At 44.3% G+C, this 18,384-nt stretch overlaps 1 protein-coding gene and 1 long non-coding RNA gene across 3 annotated transcripts; one reads left to right on the forward strand and one right to left on the reverse strand.

Moving 5' to 3' along the window:
• Nucleotides 1-751: 751 nt before the first annotated feature.
• Nucleotides 752-14,629, reverse strand: LOC146694808 (transmembrane 4 L6 family member 1). Of its 2 annotated transcripts, none has more exons than XM_085431124.1 (5): nt 14,078-14,629; nt 2,025-2,093; nt 1,724-1,878; nt 1,377-1,569; nt 752-1,273 (listed from the first exon to the last, which is right to left on the reverse strand). In XM_085431124.1, exons 1-5 carry the CDS (start codon nt 14,252-14,254, stop codon nt 1,253-1,255), a joined length of 615 nt encoding a protein of 204 aa, XP_085287250.1. In that variant the 5' UTR covers nt 14,255-14,629; the 3' UTR covers nt 752-1,252. The 2 variants fall into 2 exon arrangements, with proteins under 2 accessions (XP_085287250.1, XP_085287251.1); XM_085431125.1 differs by lacking the exon at nt 14,078-14,629 and adding an exon at nt 7,924-8,102.
• Nucleotides 12,518-14,273, forward strand: LOC146694809 (uncharacterized). The gene is made up of 3 exons (XR_014914951.1): nt 12,518-12,896; nt 13,049-13,131; nt 13,818-14,273. It is a non-coding gene; the product is annotated as an uncharacterized LOC146694809 (long non-coding RNA).
• Nucleotides 14,630-18,384: the final 3,755 nt, after the last annotated feature.

Raw genomic sequence — 18,384 nt, forward strand, 5'->3', positions numbered from 1 at the left:
CTGCATTTCACACTGCAGACGTGGCTCTGAAACAGCCGCTGCATTTAGCTGCTGAACCAGAGTCTGACTCCACTTTCATCCTCACGGCTCTACTTCCTGTTTGTCACATGATTAAAAAAGAAACCTGAGCCATGATCCATCGCACGTGTGTGTATGGTACTTGTCTACGTGCGTAGTCAGGGTGTGACCTCTGGCTCACTCACACATTAATGCAGTGGAGTTCACTTGGAGCTGTGCGTCTGAGCCCTGCTTCATCTGAGGTCACCTTGACATTCAGGGCCAAGGTCGTCCTTAAAAGAGGAGCGAGAGTCTCGAATAGTGTAATAGTGTTTGTTGGTGCATTCAAGTTTAAAAAGCTGAGCACCAACCACAATTTTATGTCAGCAACACAGTCCTGCAAAACCCCCAGACAGGTTGGAGTTGGAGTCATAATGCACCCAAATACAGGAGGAAAACTCAGCTTTATGTGCTGCAAGCTTGCAGATAAAACAGACTGAGACAGAACAGGATGGCTCAGGGTTCAAAGACGCCACACTGGACCATCATCCACATGGACCATAACCTCGAAACATTACACTGCAAACTCCACAAACACATGAATAAATACAGAGCGTTGTTGTTTGCGCTGTGTTGTTCTTATCTGAATGATCAGTGTAATCAGAACTGTGACATCTGCAGATATTATCTCTGCAACTAAAACCACAACATCTTTAACACTTTTAGTTTTATTTGTTTTTATGGATTATCACAAAAACACAAACAGCATAAGCGTATGCTTCAGCCAATAACTGTTGATTAGCCTTGTCTCGTGCTTTCTTTGTGGTAGATCTTTATTCTGTATACACTGAGATATCTGAATGCTAATCAAAATAAATTAATTAAAAAAATAAAAAGTTTAATAAAATGATCAGTAAACAACATAATCAATAAAAATCTGAGTTTAACTTTGAAAACAAAAATCAATGATTTAGTTGTTTTTTTTTAACCAAACATTTGAATTTGTTGAAGCTCTTATTAAGCACGAGGATATTATTTTATTATTGATTATTTAGCTTAACTGGATGTTTGAATAGTTTTATTCAGGAAAATAAATAAATAATTATTAAAAGGTACATGTACTGCAATCCTGCGTAAGGTCGAGGTATTTCAGGTTATTGATCTTCATGCTATTGATTATCTAAAGTGCATCAGTGAAAGACTTTTAATTTTAATTCTGTGTATCACAGTTGGAGCTCCCAGGATCGAACTCACGTCAAACTGAAACTGGACTGATCTGAAACATAGAAACACACACACACACGTGCGATATGAATAAACTGCTAAATCTGGAGCAGACGTTATAAATAGATGGTCCAAAGGTGTGTTCTCCCACAGACCTTACTGTGGGAGAGGCCCCGGCCCAGAATCAGGCCAAGTATGGAGTTCAGGATGTTGGCCCCACAGAGGACCGTCTGCAGTCCGCTCACAGTCCCCATCACACTGAACAGGACCAAGTTCCACTGGACCACCGAGCTGGGCTCCAAGCAGACCCCAGACCACAGAGTCCTGTTGAACAGGTATCCCGAGTGTCTAAGGAGACAGGAAAATATCTGCCCAAGAGTACAAGGAAACATCTGTCCGAGGCTACAAAGAAAACATCTTTGACATTACTCCGAGTGTCTGAGGACAGAGAGACAGGAAACCACTAAAACCAGTTCAGAACATCTGTGTGAGTGTGTCTCACCGGCCTGGGAGGGGCTGCAGCGGGACCCCCCAGGTGGGACCAGAGGAGTCGTTGTAGAGGCAGAGGGGACCCTGAGACAGACCAGTGGCACTGACCAGGGAGCAGGAGGCAGCAGAGAGCAGACAGAGGCAGGAGTAAAGCAGCTGGCACAACATCTGGAGAAGAGAGACGTGATATGACTGACAACATCTGGAGCAGCTCACACGTGTCAGAAAAATACAGATGTGGTTTCCAGATTTCACTTTGATAAAAAACATCTGTGATGAAAATCGGTGCGAGAGGGGGTGGAGCCTGAGGTCACCTGACTCCTGAACGCACAGCAGCCTCGGGTTCTGCTGCTCTGGACAAAGGCTCGAGCTCCAAGTAGAACCTGAAATCAGAGTTTAAAAATTCTAGTTAAACTGTTACACCTTGATTTCATTTTCTACTTTAACTTTGTTGAGGTCCAATCACAAAGAGGAACATAAAAACACATCATCAGTAAGCAAATTATACTGATGCAAATGTAACTGACAAGTAAATGGTAAAATGGTAAATGGACTGATTCTTATATAGCGCTTTTCTACTCTCCCGGAGTACTCAAAGTCAATACAATGAGTCAAAGGTCAAACATTAAAATCCCAAATGACAAAATGTACTGTACCAGACGCAGCACAGTTATTATCGACAGTCACTGAGCAGATAAAACCACAACCAGGAACACACAAAAAATCCTCAGTAAGGAACTTGTACTAACACAAATTCAGCCATTTAAAATAACATGAATATGAAGGATATGGCTGGATTGTCTCAGGGGCATCTTTACACAACCTGCACCTGGTGTGATAGACTCCAGCCTCTGTGGATCTCAGAGCTTGTTCTTCTGCTGCCATGATTAGTGCCTCTGTGCTGTCTTTCAGTCCAGCTTTGTCTAGCCACTGGTAGGATTTCTGGATATCAGTCACTTACTCTACCTGCTGGTGGTACATACCGTGCAGGGGCCCGTCCTTCCATGATGGTGCCTCCTCTTGCTCCTCTTCGTTCTCACGTTTCTGCTGCCTGAGGTAACTGACACCAGACCCAGCACGATCGTGGCTCAAGAGTTGGGAGTTTGCCTTGTAATCGGAAGGTTGCCGGTTCGAGCCCCGGCTCGGACAGTCTGTCGTTGTGTCCTTGGGCAAGACACTTCACCCGTTGCCTACTGGTGGTGGTCAGAGGGCCCGGTGGCGCCAGTGTCCGGCAGCCTCGCCTCTGTCAGTGCGCCCCAGGGTGGCTGTGGCTACAATGTAGCTGCCATCACCAGTGTGTGAATGGGTGGATGACTGGATATGTAAAGCACTTTGGGGTCCTTAGGGACTAGTAAAGCGCTATATAAATACACGCCATTTACCATTTGAGGTGCTGACATTCAACGGTCCCCAACCTCCTTCCTTCCACTTAGCGTACAGCCTCAGGGTGCTGGACTTGGGGTGAAACCCTCCGTGCATGGTCAGGAGCTTTCTTGCCTTGATGTCAGTGGCTTCTATCTCCTCCTTTGGCCAGCTTATTATCCCAGCAGGGTACCTGATCACAGGTAGGGCGTAGGTGTTGATAGTCCTCAGGACTTGCCTGACGCTCTGCAGGTACTTGGTGGTTGCAGCTTTCCTAGCGGCCTCTTCATGGTTCCCATTTGCCTGTGGGATCCCCAGGTACTTGTAGCTGTCCTCGATGTCTGCAATGTTGCCTTCTGGTAGTTCGATCCCCTAAGTTTGACTACCTTCGTCTAAAACTGCTCCGTGTCCACACTATCATTTTCAAAGAGTTGTTCGTCCACATTGAAACAGCCAAAAACGCTTACGTTCCAGTACTGTACATGCACGTAAAGTAACACAATTCAACCTCCCTCATTTCTTTCTGCTGTTTTTTTACTTTGCGGCTCTTTGAAACATCGCGGCAAAATGTGAAGGAAAAGCACCAAATCTTTTAAATGGACTGACAATGAGATGGAGTTGTTGCAGCGAGTAATATGAGAGTGCAAAGTTGCAAAAACGAGTGAGAATTAAAGAATTGGAAGAAAAGCTATCTGGAGCATGTACAGACTGATATTAACCTTTAATAGGTCTGTCAAAACTGACAGCAAACAAAATGCTGTCCACCACCTTAGTTGAATTGGTCACATGACTGCATCACATGACTAAAATGCATCATGGTTTTACAAAGCCTCCATTTTCACAGTCCACACCACAACGCAAAAGCTGCGTTTTTCAAACGTATCTGCTTTGGAGAGCATTTTCAAAAAGCTCAGTTTTCCTTGACCGAAAACGCCGTCTCAGTGTGGACGGGAGGCCAAAACAGAGAGAAAAAGATCAAAACGTATTAGTGTAGACATGGCCTTTTTGTCTGTGTGCGTGCGTGTGAGGATGTGTGGCTTGCGTTCAGCCTGAGGAAATGTCCTTTCACCCAATTAAGCGAAGATCAACAGTCTGCAGCCTACGCAGGTGGCCTGGAGGGAACTGGTGAGAGAGTTAGGGAGTCTCGTTGTTGCTATCAGGGGAGAATTTGTTGTTGTTCTCGTCGGCATTGGTCTTCAAGCGTCCAGCTGCCGCTGATAAGCTAGGGCCAAACCAGCTCAGATCAGCAAGAACCCCGTTGTCATGGTTCTGAATAGGTAGATGTCTTCAATGTCCTCGATAGACAGACCCGCCAGCCACACGACGCGCCACTTCTGCTACCCATCCATCGTGTATCCAGCAGGGAATGTCCCTCCACTGGGGCTCTCTCGAACCCAGGCTCCTCGTAGAGAAGAGAGTGTCAACTGCACTCAGGGACCAGTTGATCAAATCAACAGTTATAATTCTTCTTAACTTTTTAGAGAACAAGAACGAGACTGAAAGGATCTCTGAGGGTTAGAGTTAGACGAGACTAGACAAGGACATAGGAGCTAAGCAGGAAAGACAAGGGAGAGAGAGGCGTCCGCCTCCCCCAAGAGCTGAAGTATCAGTATCAGTATCATCAAGCTTTATTTGTCGCCACATGCAGGGCACATAAATGTCCACAGCACAACATTGTGAAAGACATGACAAGCCACAGGATTGGGTGGGGGGTGAGGAGTAATCCGAAGCGAACACAGCAGCCGCCCTGCACAGCGCTACCATTCCAGCGTGGCACACAGACCCGCCGTGTTCCCCCGCAGGAAACAAGCATCGAAGGCGTTTGGAAAGGGAGGGGGATGAGTGCGTGCTTATCAGTGTAAGTGTGTGTGTGTGCGTGTCCATAGTTCAGCTGAGACAGTGTCCTTCGCCCTATCAGGCTAAGTAAACAGTCCTCCAGCCAATCCAGGTGGCCTTGCATGGGATGGGAAGAATAGCCGTAACACAGTCGTTATCAGGGAGTGATAGTTCAGCTCCAGCCTTGGGCCTGCAGCTGGCGCCGTGATGGGGGTTCGCAATTTCGATATTGATTTTGTAAATTTCCATGCGAGCAGCCCAGGAGAATTTTCAGGCTGCTCTTTAACACTCTGATGCTGGTCTCTCAATCTCCCGTTGGAGAGCCGCGAGCCTCCCCATGATGGTATCAAACTTCTGTTCCATGGTGTTGTCGTTCTTTTGATTCTGAGACTTCACAACTGCAGTGATCCGTTCCGCGATGTTTTCCAACTGTCGCTCAAGGGTGTCATTGTGAGCAGGCCTCTCTCTGATGTTTCCCCTCATACGCTCAATGGTGTTGCTTTGAGCCTTCACAGCAGCTGCAAGCGTCTCCAAGGTGTTGACCATATTACGTTCGTTGTGAGAGGTCGCGCCTCATCCCATCGCTTCGATTCCAGCGGGCAGCCTTGGGGGGGTTTGAACAGCCGGTTCCGCTCTCTTATTTCTCCGATAAACCAGGGCTAAGCCAACTCCGATCAGCATGAACCCTGTTATCACGGTTCCGAATAGATAGATATCTTCAGCGTCCTCGATCGACAGTCCCGCCAGGCACACGACCCTCCAGTTCTGCCACCCGTCCATCGTGTATCCAGCAGGGAAAGTCCCTCCAGGGTACTCGGGCTCTCCCGAGCCCAGACTTCTCGTTGAGAAAAGGGTGTCAATAGCATTCAGAGACCAGTTGATCAAATCCATAATTCTCTTTAGGTTTTAGAGAACGACAGTGAGAGACTGTTCCAGGGAAAGTAATGCACACGAGACAAGACAAGGACACAGAGGCTAAGCAGGGAAGATAAGGGTAAGGAGGAGAGGAGTGGAAAAACACATGGCCTCTATTGCTGTTCGCCACGTCCCCACTGAGTTCCTGATGAGGGCTCTTAGGATCCTGTTGATCTGTTGTAGACAGGTCTAGGCATTCCAGGATCCAGGTGTGGGGCATTGAGTCAGGTTTTCTTGTAATCCATCCAGGCAGTGCACAGGTTGGTCAGTCTGGTCTTGCAGTCTCGGCTGACTGTTCAGTCTACTAGTAGCTGGTGTTTTGCTCCTCTGGTATTCCTGCCAGTTCCTTTTTGTGTCCCGCTCATGTTGTGACCCATGTGCCTGTTCATCTTAGCCGCTATGATGCCTGACAGGAGCTGCCACGTGGTGCTGAGGCAGGTTATTGGCCGGTAGTTGGAGGGGATTGGTCCCTTCTGGGGGTCCTTGGGGATCAGGACTGTCCTGCCTTCAGTTAGCCATTCTGGGTGACTAGCTGCTGGTTCCCCAGCCCCAGGATGCAACAAAGACACCGGTAAGTTAATGGGCAGCGGGCTGTGTGCTTATGTACTCCAGGACCGGTGCCATAACAGCAGATTATGGAGCACCTTATGGCGCGTGTGCAATTTTCACTGTATATGTACAATGACAATAAAGGGCTATTCTATTCTACATGGAGGAAGAGAATATCTCCTGCTCAGAAAACAAACAGAAGCTGAACATCCTAAAACCAAAGAACTCATCATGGACTTCAGTAGGCACAGACAGGTCCACTCTCATTGTAAATGGAGAACAGGTGGAATTTGTCTCCACCTTCAGGTTTCTGGGCACTCACATCTCGGCTGATCTCACTCAGACCCACAACAGCATCGCCCTGAAGGCCCAGCAGTGGCTGCGCTTGTTCTGTGTCCTGAGGAAGAATAACCTGGACCAGGAGCTGCTAATGCTCTTCAGTGGAGAGCGTGCTCTCCTCCTGCCTGGTGTTTGGTACTCAGGGGCCACGACTGAGAGCAGGAAGGCTGCACAGAGGGTCATTAAAACACCAAAAACATCCCTGGCTGCCCTCTGACACCCCTGGAGGTCATCGCCTGATCCTCCTGTCTCAGGAAAACCAGGGCTATCACAGGTGACCCCCGGCACCACCTGTTTGACCCATTGCCCTCCGGTCGGCGCCTCTGGTCAGTCAGGTCCCACACACTCACTAACAGCTTCTTCCCCGGGGCCATTCGGACTGTTAACAAACACCATCTCAGCCATGGTCTGAGTGGCCCTGATCACTCAGCCACTCACACACAGACTCTACCCAGACCATGTCCTCTGCACTACTTCCAAGCGCTTGGAACTTGTTCTTCTAATGCAGCGGTTCCCAAACTTTATTTGCTGGGCCCCCCTTTGTTTTACAAGAAAAATGTCCCCCCCCCCCCCCCCCCGCGCGGGCACAAGCACATCCTCCAACCACACACGCACACATTTTGCTCCATTGCGGTTTATTTCACACCTCAAACATTTTGTAAACAATTAAGCAAATACAAGTAAACAGCAATAAATTACAGGCAGTAATAAAATAAACGACTAACTCTTTTAAGCTGTCCGCACCTACACGGGTGTTCTTGAACACGCAGCTGTTTCGTTCACGTAAACAGCGTTTCAAATCACCGAAAACTGAGATTTTTTAAAACTCCTTTTTGCGTTTACGTCACGCAACGTCAAAGCTATGTGCCTTTATTCACGTCACGCTGTGCGCCACGTTATTGTTTACATGAGATGAATCACAGAATGGCAGATAGAGACGAAATACTGTTAATCTGACTGTCTGCAGGTTTTACACGCAGTTACTGTCCCTCAATTTACAAAGGCAGAGACGTCACGCTGTGATTATTTTACGTGTAGTTGTTTTTTTCCTGTGTAATAATATTCAACATTGCATCAATACATTTTTCAAAAATGCCTCTCTGCGCAAAATTGGTTTAAAAACATAAACAGCTGTGGGATCCTGTTTGTCTGTGATTTGAACAGCCCAGCGCTGCTCCCGACAGGGAAAACCAACCCTGCAGGGAGACCTACCTCAGCACTTGTGCAGGTGAAGCCAAAGGGCAGATTTGCTTCACCATATTTTCTAGTCTTTGGCTTAGAATGAAGTTGGTTTGGAAACATATTCAGCGATGCTTCAGCTCCTGCTTTGCGTTTCTGTGGCCGCCCCGTGCTAGCAGTGTCCAAGCGTTGTTTGTTTGTTTTCCCTTTTCATACCGCCCCCCTGCAATGGCTCTGCACCCCCCCTAGGGGGCGGGCCACACACTTTGGGAAGGTCTGTTCTAATGTGTGCCTTTCTCTTGTTCTCTACATGTCTCTCATGTCTGATATTTGTCTCTGCTGTCTTACTATTTATATTTCATATCTGGACAGTTGATAGGGAGCACCCACAGTTTCATTGTATATGTACAATGTCAATGTGTTTATTCTATTCCATATAAGCAAATAGATTAGCTCTGCAGTTTTGGTTGGTTTATTCTAAATTCAAGCTCCATTGGATGGAGCAAAGCTGCTCTCTCCAAATGTTAATAAGTAAGTAAGTAAAATTTATTTATATAGCACATTTCACAGATAAAAATCACAAAGTGCTTTACAGTAAGATCAGACATACAAGTTAAAATTAATTAAATTAATTAAAAGCCCGTTTGTATAAAAATGTCTTCAGCTGCTTTTTAAAGGAGTCAGTAGAGTCTAGACAGCGTAAAGACAACGGCAGAGAGTTCCACAGCCTCGGTGCCTGAAAAGCTCGATCCCCACGTGTTTTAAATCTAGTACGTGGGACCACCAGTAGCCTCTGACCTGAAGACCTAAGTGCTCGGGATGAAACATGAGGTTTCAACAGGTCAGAGATATACTGGGGAGCTTCACCGTGCAGAGCTCTAAAAGTTACAACTAAAATTTTAAAATGAACCCTAAAATTTACAGGCAACCAATGAAGAGAAGCCAAAACTGGAGTAATGTGTGACCTCTTGTTTGTACCAGTTAAAAGTCTTGCTGCTGCATTCTGTACAGACTGAAGGCGATCCAGAGCTGATTTGTTGAGACACCTAAAAAGATCGTTACAATAATCCAAACGAGAAGAGATAAAAGCATGAGTAATCATCTCAAGTTCTGCCTTTGACACCAGGGCCCTATTTCAGAAAGCCGGTTTAGAAAACTCAGAGTGAAAAACGATACTCAGGGTTGAGTAACCCCGAACTGTCCAACTCGGAATATTCGGTTTCAGAAAGGCTGATAACAATTAGTTCAATCAACCCGGAGTTGCTTTAACCCCAAATTAAGCGCGCGCACGAGGATACATAAAGCCCTGATTAGTGGAGCACAGATTAAGCGAGTCACCATGGAGACGGAGGGAAAGAAGGCGCGGTCAATGTATCTTACAGCGCTTGAGGCCGAAATTCTGATGGCAGCATATGCCAATAACATGCAAATTTTGCGGAAAAAAAGTAACACAGCCTCAGCTGCAAAAGAAAGGGAGCATGCATGGCAAAACATAGCCGACAGAGTCAATGCGTGAGTGTTAATTTAAACATTGATCGAGGGATTTCCACCCATTTAACACGTTATTTTATTATATTTTTTATTTTTTATTTCATACATTTTATTTTGTGATGTGATGTGAGCGCAGGTGCAACCCAACAGGCCCCAAACGTTCCTGGCAGCAAGTAAAAATGAAATATAAAAATATAGTCCAAACAGGTAAGGTGTAATTGTATTATGAGCCATAGTGCTTGGTCTGTTTGTAAATCGATTGCAGTTAGAGGCTACATTAATTTTCTTTCTGTAAGCACTTATTGAAATTATCTGAGCACATTACAAGTACATATTTGCTTACTCTGTATGCTCAAATGTGACCTGTTATAGCCAACAGAAAAAAAGCGGAGGCCCGAAAAACAGGTGGGGGTCCTCCACCACCACCACCACTCACAGAGCCTGGCCACTTGGCTTCCACATTTGTGATAATGTTGGCAGCATCACATATGATCTTCACAGAGCAGAGAACACAAATTAGCATCCATTACTATAATGAAATAATTTGTTAGTTTGACATGCTACAGGGAACTATGTACCTGCACATTAATGCTGTGGAAAGACTTCCTGTTCACATAGTCTCCTTCATTTACTGAAGGAGCAATGATTGGAATGTGAGTGCCATCTATACAGCCAATCACGCCTGGGAACCGTGAGAATAAATGTAAAATTTAAGTAGTAGTTCAAGTATCACCACATCATGAATTAAGTTTTGTTCATCCTGATACCTGCAATTTTGTGGCATCCCTCTTTGATAAATCTTGTGGGTCTGTGACCGGGGAACACCACAGACGAGTACAGGAGACGTTTCAGTGCAACTGTAACATTCCTGACTGCCCGACAGACGGTAGCCTTGGAAACGTGCTCAGCGTCACCAATATTATACAGAAAGCTCCCGTTTGCAAAAAACCGAAGTGCGATACAAATAATATGTACAGAACTGAGAGCATGTCCGCGATGTGTCACATGAGCAATATTAGGCCTGAGGATGTTATTCAAATGAATTATAGATTGTGCTGAAAAACGGTAACGTTCACACAGGAAATCATCAGGAAATGATAAAATGTCCAAACGCGCTCTAATCACTCTCTCCCGGCGGAGAGCTCTGCGGAGAATTTGGGCTTCAACATCTACTGGCTCTTCAAGGAAGGAGCACGCCATGTCTGACACTTCCTACAGTCAGGTTTCTGACAAAGAGGCGGAGACAGTCAGGGTTAGTTGAAGCTAACCTGCTAGGGGGCAGGTTAGCTTCACGGAGTGTGTCGTCATAGTAACTCACTCAGGATTAATCTAAACTCGCTTTGTGAAACCGGAAACCCAGAGTTTCCGTTAACTCAGGGTATACTTACTCAGAGTTTGCACTAAACCGGCTTCCTGAAATAGGGCCCAGTAGCCTGAGTTTAGAAATGTTTCTTAGATGATAAAAACAGTTCCGGACAAGTTGTTTAGAGTGTTTCTCAAGAGACATCGAACTGTCAAATATAACACCTAAGTTTCTGAGACTCGACTGAAATGAAGGGTCTAAAAAACTGATATGCTGCCTAATTTCTGAGAGCATGTGATCAGGTGCAATAATCAAAGTTTCTGTTTTATCTGCATTTATCTGAAGGAAACTGTCATTTAACCATTGTTTGATTTCTGACAGACAATTATTTAAATAAGACAATTTATACAACTCAGAAGCTTTGAAAGAACAGTACAACTGAATGTCATCAGCATAGAGATGATAAGAAATATTATTGTAACGTCTGATAATGTGGCCTAGAGGGAGGATATACAGCAAAAAGAGAATAGGACCTAAAACAGATCCTTGAGGTACCCCAGAAGACAGAACTGATGTTTCCGACAGCACATGATTTATACAGACAGTAAAGGATCTCTCAGATAGATACGACATAAACCATTTTAAAACAACGCCAGTAATCCCAAACAAGTCCTTCAGCCTATTTATCATGATGCTGTGATCAACAGTATCAAAAGCAGAGCTGAGATCCAACATAACCAGAACAGTGTACTCTCCAGAGTCTGCTGCCATCAGAATGTCACTAGCGGTTTCAGTGGAGTGCAATTTGCGGAAACCAGACTGGAAAATGTCCAGAACATTGTTCTTTTCCAAAAAGTTGTTAAGTTGTTCTGCAACTGTTTTTTCCAAGATCTTTGACACCAATGGTAGTTTTGATATTGGCCTGTAACTGCTTGGAAGAGATGGATCCAAATTTGGTTTCTTTAACATTGGTTCAACAATAGCTTGTTTAAAATAGCTAGGAACTGAGCCAGTATAAAGAGAAGTATTAATTATTTCCAGAATACAGGGGCAAATAGAATCAAACACACTAATGAAATGATGTTCCTTTACTTGTTTAACAGCAACATTTTCAAACACCTTTGAAACCACAGGTAATACAGGTAACAGGTCTGTACCCAAAGTTAATTCTGTTCATCTGGACTTTTCAGTGGGAGAAACGTTTCATCATCATCAGGCGACTTCTTCAGTCTCAGCTGACTGCAGGTTTCAACCTTATAAACAGGACATTTGCACAATGACTGAAGCCAGCCCACTGAGGAACAATGGGCTGGGAGGTCAGTTAATGATCATTAATATGCAAGTTTTCAATTCAATTAAATTCTATTTATACAGCACCAAATCACAACAACAGTCGCCTCAAGGTACTTTATACTGTAAGGTATAAAATACTATAAACAGAAAAACAACAAAAATCATAATGAGCAAGCGCTTTGGAAACACTGGGAAGGAAAACCTGCAGGGGGGGCTATCTGCCCCGAGCTGTGAATGAATCACTCAATGAAATATGGGAACGTATGGAACGCTGCACTGAGGTCTAGCAGGACAAGCACAGAGATGAGTCCACTGTCAGAGGCCATAAGATCATTTGTAACCTTCACTAAAGCTGTTTCTGTGCTGTGATGAGCTCTGAAACCTGACTGAAACTCTTCAAATAAACCTCTGCAGATGATCTGTTAGCTGTTTGACAACTACTCTTTCAAGGATGTTTGATATGAAAGGAAGGTTGGAGATTGGCCTATAATTATTGAGCAGTCTTGTATAGGGATGGGTATCGAAACCCGGTTCTTGTTGAGAACCGGTTCCCACTGTTTCAGTTCCTTGGAATTGTTTGCCATTTTTGCAAACGATTCCCTTATCGATTCCAGTCGCCCCGAATGACGTCACCACGTTGCGGAGCGTCATTTACCTGGCAGGAAACACGGCGCCTAAACGGCTCAAACGCTCAAAAGTTTGGTTATACTTTACGAGAACGGATGACAACAGGGCAACTTGCAATACTTGCAAAGTAGATGTTTAAGGGAGGAAACACTACGAATATGCAAAAGCATTTGCTCACAAAACACGCGATGACCTTAAATGAATGTCGTGTTTTTAATTCCACTCCGGACTCGTGAATCTCAACCCAGCAGCAGCGGTAACGTTTGCACGTCCTCTCCCGTTAATGCGGCAGGTAAATAATCAACAACAGTGCATATTATGTTAGCGCGATCTGCCTTATTACAAAACCATTACTGTGCATTTAGTGACCGTGATGAGACAGACAGAGTCTGGCTCAGATGCTGGCAGTTCTCGCTGCAGTCTACCGGTAGTGTCTCCTTTCAGGCCAGGATAGACGAATGTCACCCAGCAGTGTCTAAGTTTGTGGTCAAAGGCTTGCACCCGTTTGCCACAGCAGATGATTTTCAGTAAGTGAATGTGTGTAATTGTAGGCAGGAACATTACTGTTGCGTAATTGCTACAGAATAATTTATGTTAAACTTTGTTATTGCTACAGAAGAATATTTATTTTATTATTTTACATTTACATTTTGTTTTCCTGGGGACCCTGTGACACCCCATTGAAGAGCCGCAGGCTGGATCTCTTAAGATCTCACTGTTGGGTTTGTAAGGCCATGTTACTCCTAAATTTCTATCTTATTCAAAGAGAAGATATAAAACAAAGTTCTAAGCTAATCAACCTTAGTGTTCTCCTTTTTAAAAAGAATCAATAAAGAATCGAATTGTTAAACAGAATCGAAACTGGAATTGGAATCGTGAAAATCAATACCCATCCCTAGTCTCGTAGGATTGAGGTGTAGTAGACACACTGATGTTTTGGAGAAAGTCATTACTTAAGTTAACTCAGGAAGAAAGATTGGAGAAAGAGTCTAAAGAAGAATAAGCAGTCTACAGACTTCTGTTACGGCAGCTCTGCGCAGTAGTTACTTTTGAGGGAATAATATTATATTCTGTATATTCCTCATGTTGTTTACTTTGTTCTTTTTAATCGTACTATGTGATTGTGACTATCACATCATATTTTGCATCTAAATATCATGTCACACTTGACCTCTGATCTCACTTTTACATTTCACATCTGCCTTTGTTTCAGGTTGACCCCAATCGTTTCCTAGATGTGAAGGCACCAGAGTTTGAAGCTTAGTTTCAAAGACAACAGACATTTTATAAAAGCTGACCTTATTTAACTTTGAGGAAGAGATGAAAGGTCCAAAGTAAGGCGATATGTAGAATCCCTACTTTGGCCTACTGATCTGAAGGTCACATACACAAACACACATGGATGGCATGTTAAAGTAGTACATGTATATATATTAAGTATAAGAACCAGTCCATGTATGCACACACACTCACCAGGAAGCCAGAGCCCCACAGTCCTGTGGCCCAGGTAGCCTCTCTAGTCACATGACCGTCCAACAGGAACTGGATCTTCAGCTCAGGAACCAGTAGCAGGATGTTGCACAGTATGCAGACAATCGCCATGGGAACTAGAGACACGCCCACACATCGCAGACACCTTGATACGCACATCTAGATTTTTATAGAAACTGCACATGAAAACAGTCATGAGATTAACCGGCGAGTCTGAAGGTAAAAACACATCCTTCATAGTATTATCATTTCTTCTAAACTAAATATCTAACATCCGACTCCTGTAATTTTAATCGCATTATCTGACTCTTCTAATATGACTCTGTAATCTTGGTAGTGTGGTTACTCTAATCCAGACCTTCCCAAAGTATGGGGCTGCCCCCTAGGGGGGGTGCAGAGCCATTGCAGGGGGGGCGCGGTATGAAAAGGGGTGGGAAAAAAAACAACGCTTGGACACTGCTAGCACGGGGCGGCCACAGAAACGCAAAGCAGGAGCTGAAGCATCGCTGAATATGTTTCCAAACCAACTTCATTCTAAGCCAAAGACTAGAAAATATGGTGAAGCAAATCTGCCCTTTGGCTTCACCTGCACAAGTGCTGAGGTAGGTCTCCCTGCAGGGTTGGTTTTCCCTGGGTTCTCCAAATCACGGACAAACAGGATCCCACATTCTTGATTTTTAGTTCACAAACACTTGTTGTAATGACTAACTGCTCCTGACATGTTGGAGATGTTTGCTCTTTATACAGTAAAGTTACAGCAGGATGCAAATAACATCAGGCTGATCCTGCCACGATTTGTTCCCTCTGTCACAGACTAACAGGATCCCACAGCTGTTTATGTTTTTAAACCCATTTTGCACAGAGAGGCATTTTTGAAAAATGTATTGATGCAATGTTGAACATTATTACACAGGAAAAAACCAACTGCACGTAAAATAATCACACTGTGACGCCTCTGCCTTTGTAGATGGAGGGACAGTAACTGCGTGTAAAACCTGCAGACAGTCAGATTAACAGTATTTCGTCTCTATCTGCCATTCTGTGATTCATCTCCTGTAAACAATAACGTGGCCACAGCGTGACGTGAAAAAGGCACATACCTTTGACGCTGCCTGACGAACTCTGTATTCTTCGTCCACACGTAAACGTAAAAACTGAGTTTTAAAAAATCTCAGTTTTCGGTGATTCGAAACGCCGTTTAGGTGGACGAAACAGCTGCGTGTTCAAAACCACCCGTGTAGGTGCGGACGCAGCGTAAAAGAGTTTATTTTATTACTGCCTGTAATTTATTGCTGTTTACTTGTATTTGCTTAATTGTTTACAAAATGTTTGAGGTGTGAAATAAACCGCAATGGAGCAAAATGTGTGCGTGTGTGGTTGGAGGATGTGTGTGTGCTTGTGCGCACGCGGGAGGGGGGGAGCGCGAACATTTTCCTTGTAAAGCAAAGGGGGGCCCAGCAAACAAAGTTTGGGAACCGCTGCTCTAATCTGACTCCTGTAATCTGTTTTTTGTAATCTTGCTCCTATACTCTGACTCTAGTCTGACCCTGTATTCCAGCGCCTGTAATTTGCCGTAATATGCCTCCTGTGATTTGACCCATATAATCTGGTTCTATAATGTCTTTCAATATGACTCCTGTAATTTGACTTTGTGATCGGGTTCCTGTAAAATGAGTCCTCGTTTCAGATTCCTGTTATTGGATTCCTCTAATTATGCTGTGATGTGACTCGTTTAATCTGGTTCTTTAAAAACTTATTTATAAACTTACAAAATCATCCTTGAAATGTCATTGAAATAATCACATTCATATTTCTGTCAATATCAGTAAAGTCATAGTCTGAGTCGAGTCTGAATTCATTGAATAATCATTATTAATAATACAAACCTGTTTAAATAAAAACATTGATTCAATCATACAGATTAATAATCACTCATTCTTCAATCCTCGAGTGTTTAAATCACTAAATAATAATATAATTACAAAACTGTGTGATCATGTATCATTCAGGTCAAATCTCATCAAAGTAAAAGCATGAATAAAGGCTCCTTCTATTTGCACTTATATGTTGAAATTATTAAACTCATTTACAAATATAATTTCTCAGTTTTTAGTTTATTTAGTAAGATGATTTTTTAAATCTGTGACAGTACACAGACTTTGAGCAACAGTAATATGTTTCTATTAATAATAGCAGAAGTCGACTCACCGGGAAGGCTGACTGACGATCCACTTCAGACTCTGAGGAACAACCACAAATATCTATCAGCACATGCACCAGGACACGCCTCCCGCTATTACGCATGCAGGAAGTACAAAAGATGGAAACTTACCCTCAACAGGACCGGCTTGGTATCAAACTGGAAAAACAGAAATAAACAGGATGAAATCAGACCTACAAACACACACATGATGCGACGCAGCAGCTGGTGATTCTGCTTCTGTAGCTCAACACGAGGAGGGAGGTTTTTCAGGGTGGATTCCTATTAGTCGATTCTGTCACCACTGATCGTGACTGGTCAGCCGGACGGCATAAAGGTAGAACATGACTGGTCCCGATTACATCGAGGCCTTGAAAGACATGATATATTAGAAGGTAATTATTTGGAGGTTTTGGTGCATTTGTAGACAGAACTAAGTTCACAGCTCCAGAGGCTGGACTGAGAAAGACCTCCTAACAGTCAGGAGGTCAGAGGTCACAGGCCACTCAAAGATCAAATCAGTGCCTGTTCAGCTCAGATGTTTCTGCTGCTTTTCTCTGTAATCAAATCAAAGAGTTTTATTGTCACAGCACATGTGAGTGAAATTCTTGTGTGCCAGCTTCACAAGCAACAGAGCTGCAAAATGCAAGAAACAACCAAATATAAGAGCAGGAATGTGAGAATGATGAGACGTATGCAGGTTACTAGATACGTATACTCATTCATCCCACATGTGTGGGTACAGACAGCAGCTGATCGGTTCTCAGCCCACAGTGGACAGGCGAGCTCACACTACATACTTCAGAGCGAGCGCCCGAGCTTATGTGAGTGAAAAAGAAAAATCTCAGTGAGACATCAGTTTCTGTGCCGCCTGTACGTCAAAGAGGCCACGCCCCTAATGCTACAAACTTTAAAGCTTAAACAGGTAAGATAGAAAAACATCCTCTTCTGATGAACTGGAGTAAACTTTGGTCCACAGCAGCGTCTCCTCTGGAGTTTTTGAGTCACAGTCCGAGGAACCTAAATGGCGAGCCGAGGCGCCCGCGTTGAAGCATCCTCATCAATCAGGCCTGATGTGGTCGACTTCCTCACATTTTCTCGTGGAGCTCATTAGGTCACACAGCGGAAACCATGACTCCTTGGGGATGTTGACATCAGTTACCAAGGTCACATGACCGCAGGGAACGCAGAAAGCCGTGTGGCGATGTAACTTCCTGTTAGACCATACGCAGTGACCTGGTTTCTGACCCCGAGTCTCTGACCTGCTGATGCTTTCTGTTCCTCAGTCTGAGGTCATGTCAAGTCAAAGTTTATTTATATAGCACATTTAAAAGACCAGTGTACATCAAAGTGCTTCACGATAAAACTGCAATGCGGGCAGAACAAATAGTACAATTATACTTAAAATTGCATTTACATGGTGTAGTGCAGGCCGAATGAAAGTCACACTAATTGTTTTCAAAAGCTAAGTTGAACAAGTGTGTTTTCAAATGGGATTTGAACGACTGAATTGATTCCGATGTACAGATTTCCACTGGGAGATTATTCCAGAGTCCAGGGGCAGCGATGGCAAAAGCACGGTCACCTCTGGTTTTTAAACGAGACCTTGATTGCATTAGGAGCAGTTGGCTGGAGGATCTTAGTGCTCTCTTTGGGTTGTACAGATCAAGCAGATCAGTTAGGTAGCTAGGGGCCAGGTTATTTAGAATTTTAAAAGTGAGCAGCAGTTTGAAATCAATGCGATATTTGATGGGAAGCCAGTGTAGTTTAGCGAGGACAGGGGTGATCTGCTCATGCATTCTGGTGCTGGTTAAATGGTAAATGGCCTGTATTTGTATAGCACTTTGCTAGTCCCTAAGGACCCCAAAGCGCTTTACACATCCAGTCATCCACACATTGGCGATGGCAGCTACATTGTAGCCACAGCCACCCTGGGGCGCACTGACAGAGGCGAGGCTGCCGGACACTGGCGCCACCAGCCCCTCTGACCACCACCAGTAGGCAACGGGTGAAGTGTCTTGCCCAAGGACACGACAGACTGTCGGAGCCAGGGCTCGAACCGGCCTAATTGATAAAAGCTTTTTTTTTT

The sequence above is a fragment of the Copadichromis virginalis genome, linkage group LG14 (genome assembly GCF_057382275.1).
Source record: "Copadichromis virginalis isolate Kocher_CV1m ecotype Utaka linkage group LG14, C_Virginalis_male_GT1.1, whole genome shotgun sequence".
NCBI lineage: Eukaryota > Metazoa > Chordata > Actinopteri > Cichliformes > Cichlidae > Copadichromis > Copadichromis virginalis.

Coding starts and splice junctions, on each gene's coding strand:
- LOC146694808 (XM_085431124.1), bottom strand. CDS start 14,254: ATGTGCGTATCAAGGTGTCTGCGATGTGTGGGCGTGTCTCTAGTTCCC. Junction 1,879..2,024: donor GCTGTGCGTTCAGGAGTCAG/GTGACCTCAGGC, acceptor TCTCTTCTCCAG/ATGTTGTGCCAGCTGCTTTA. Junction 1,570..1,723: donor CTGCAGCCCCTCCCAGGCCG/GTGAGACACACT, acceptor CTGTCTCCTTAG/ACACTCGGGATACCTGTTCA.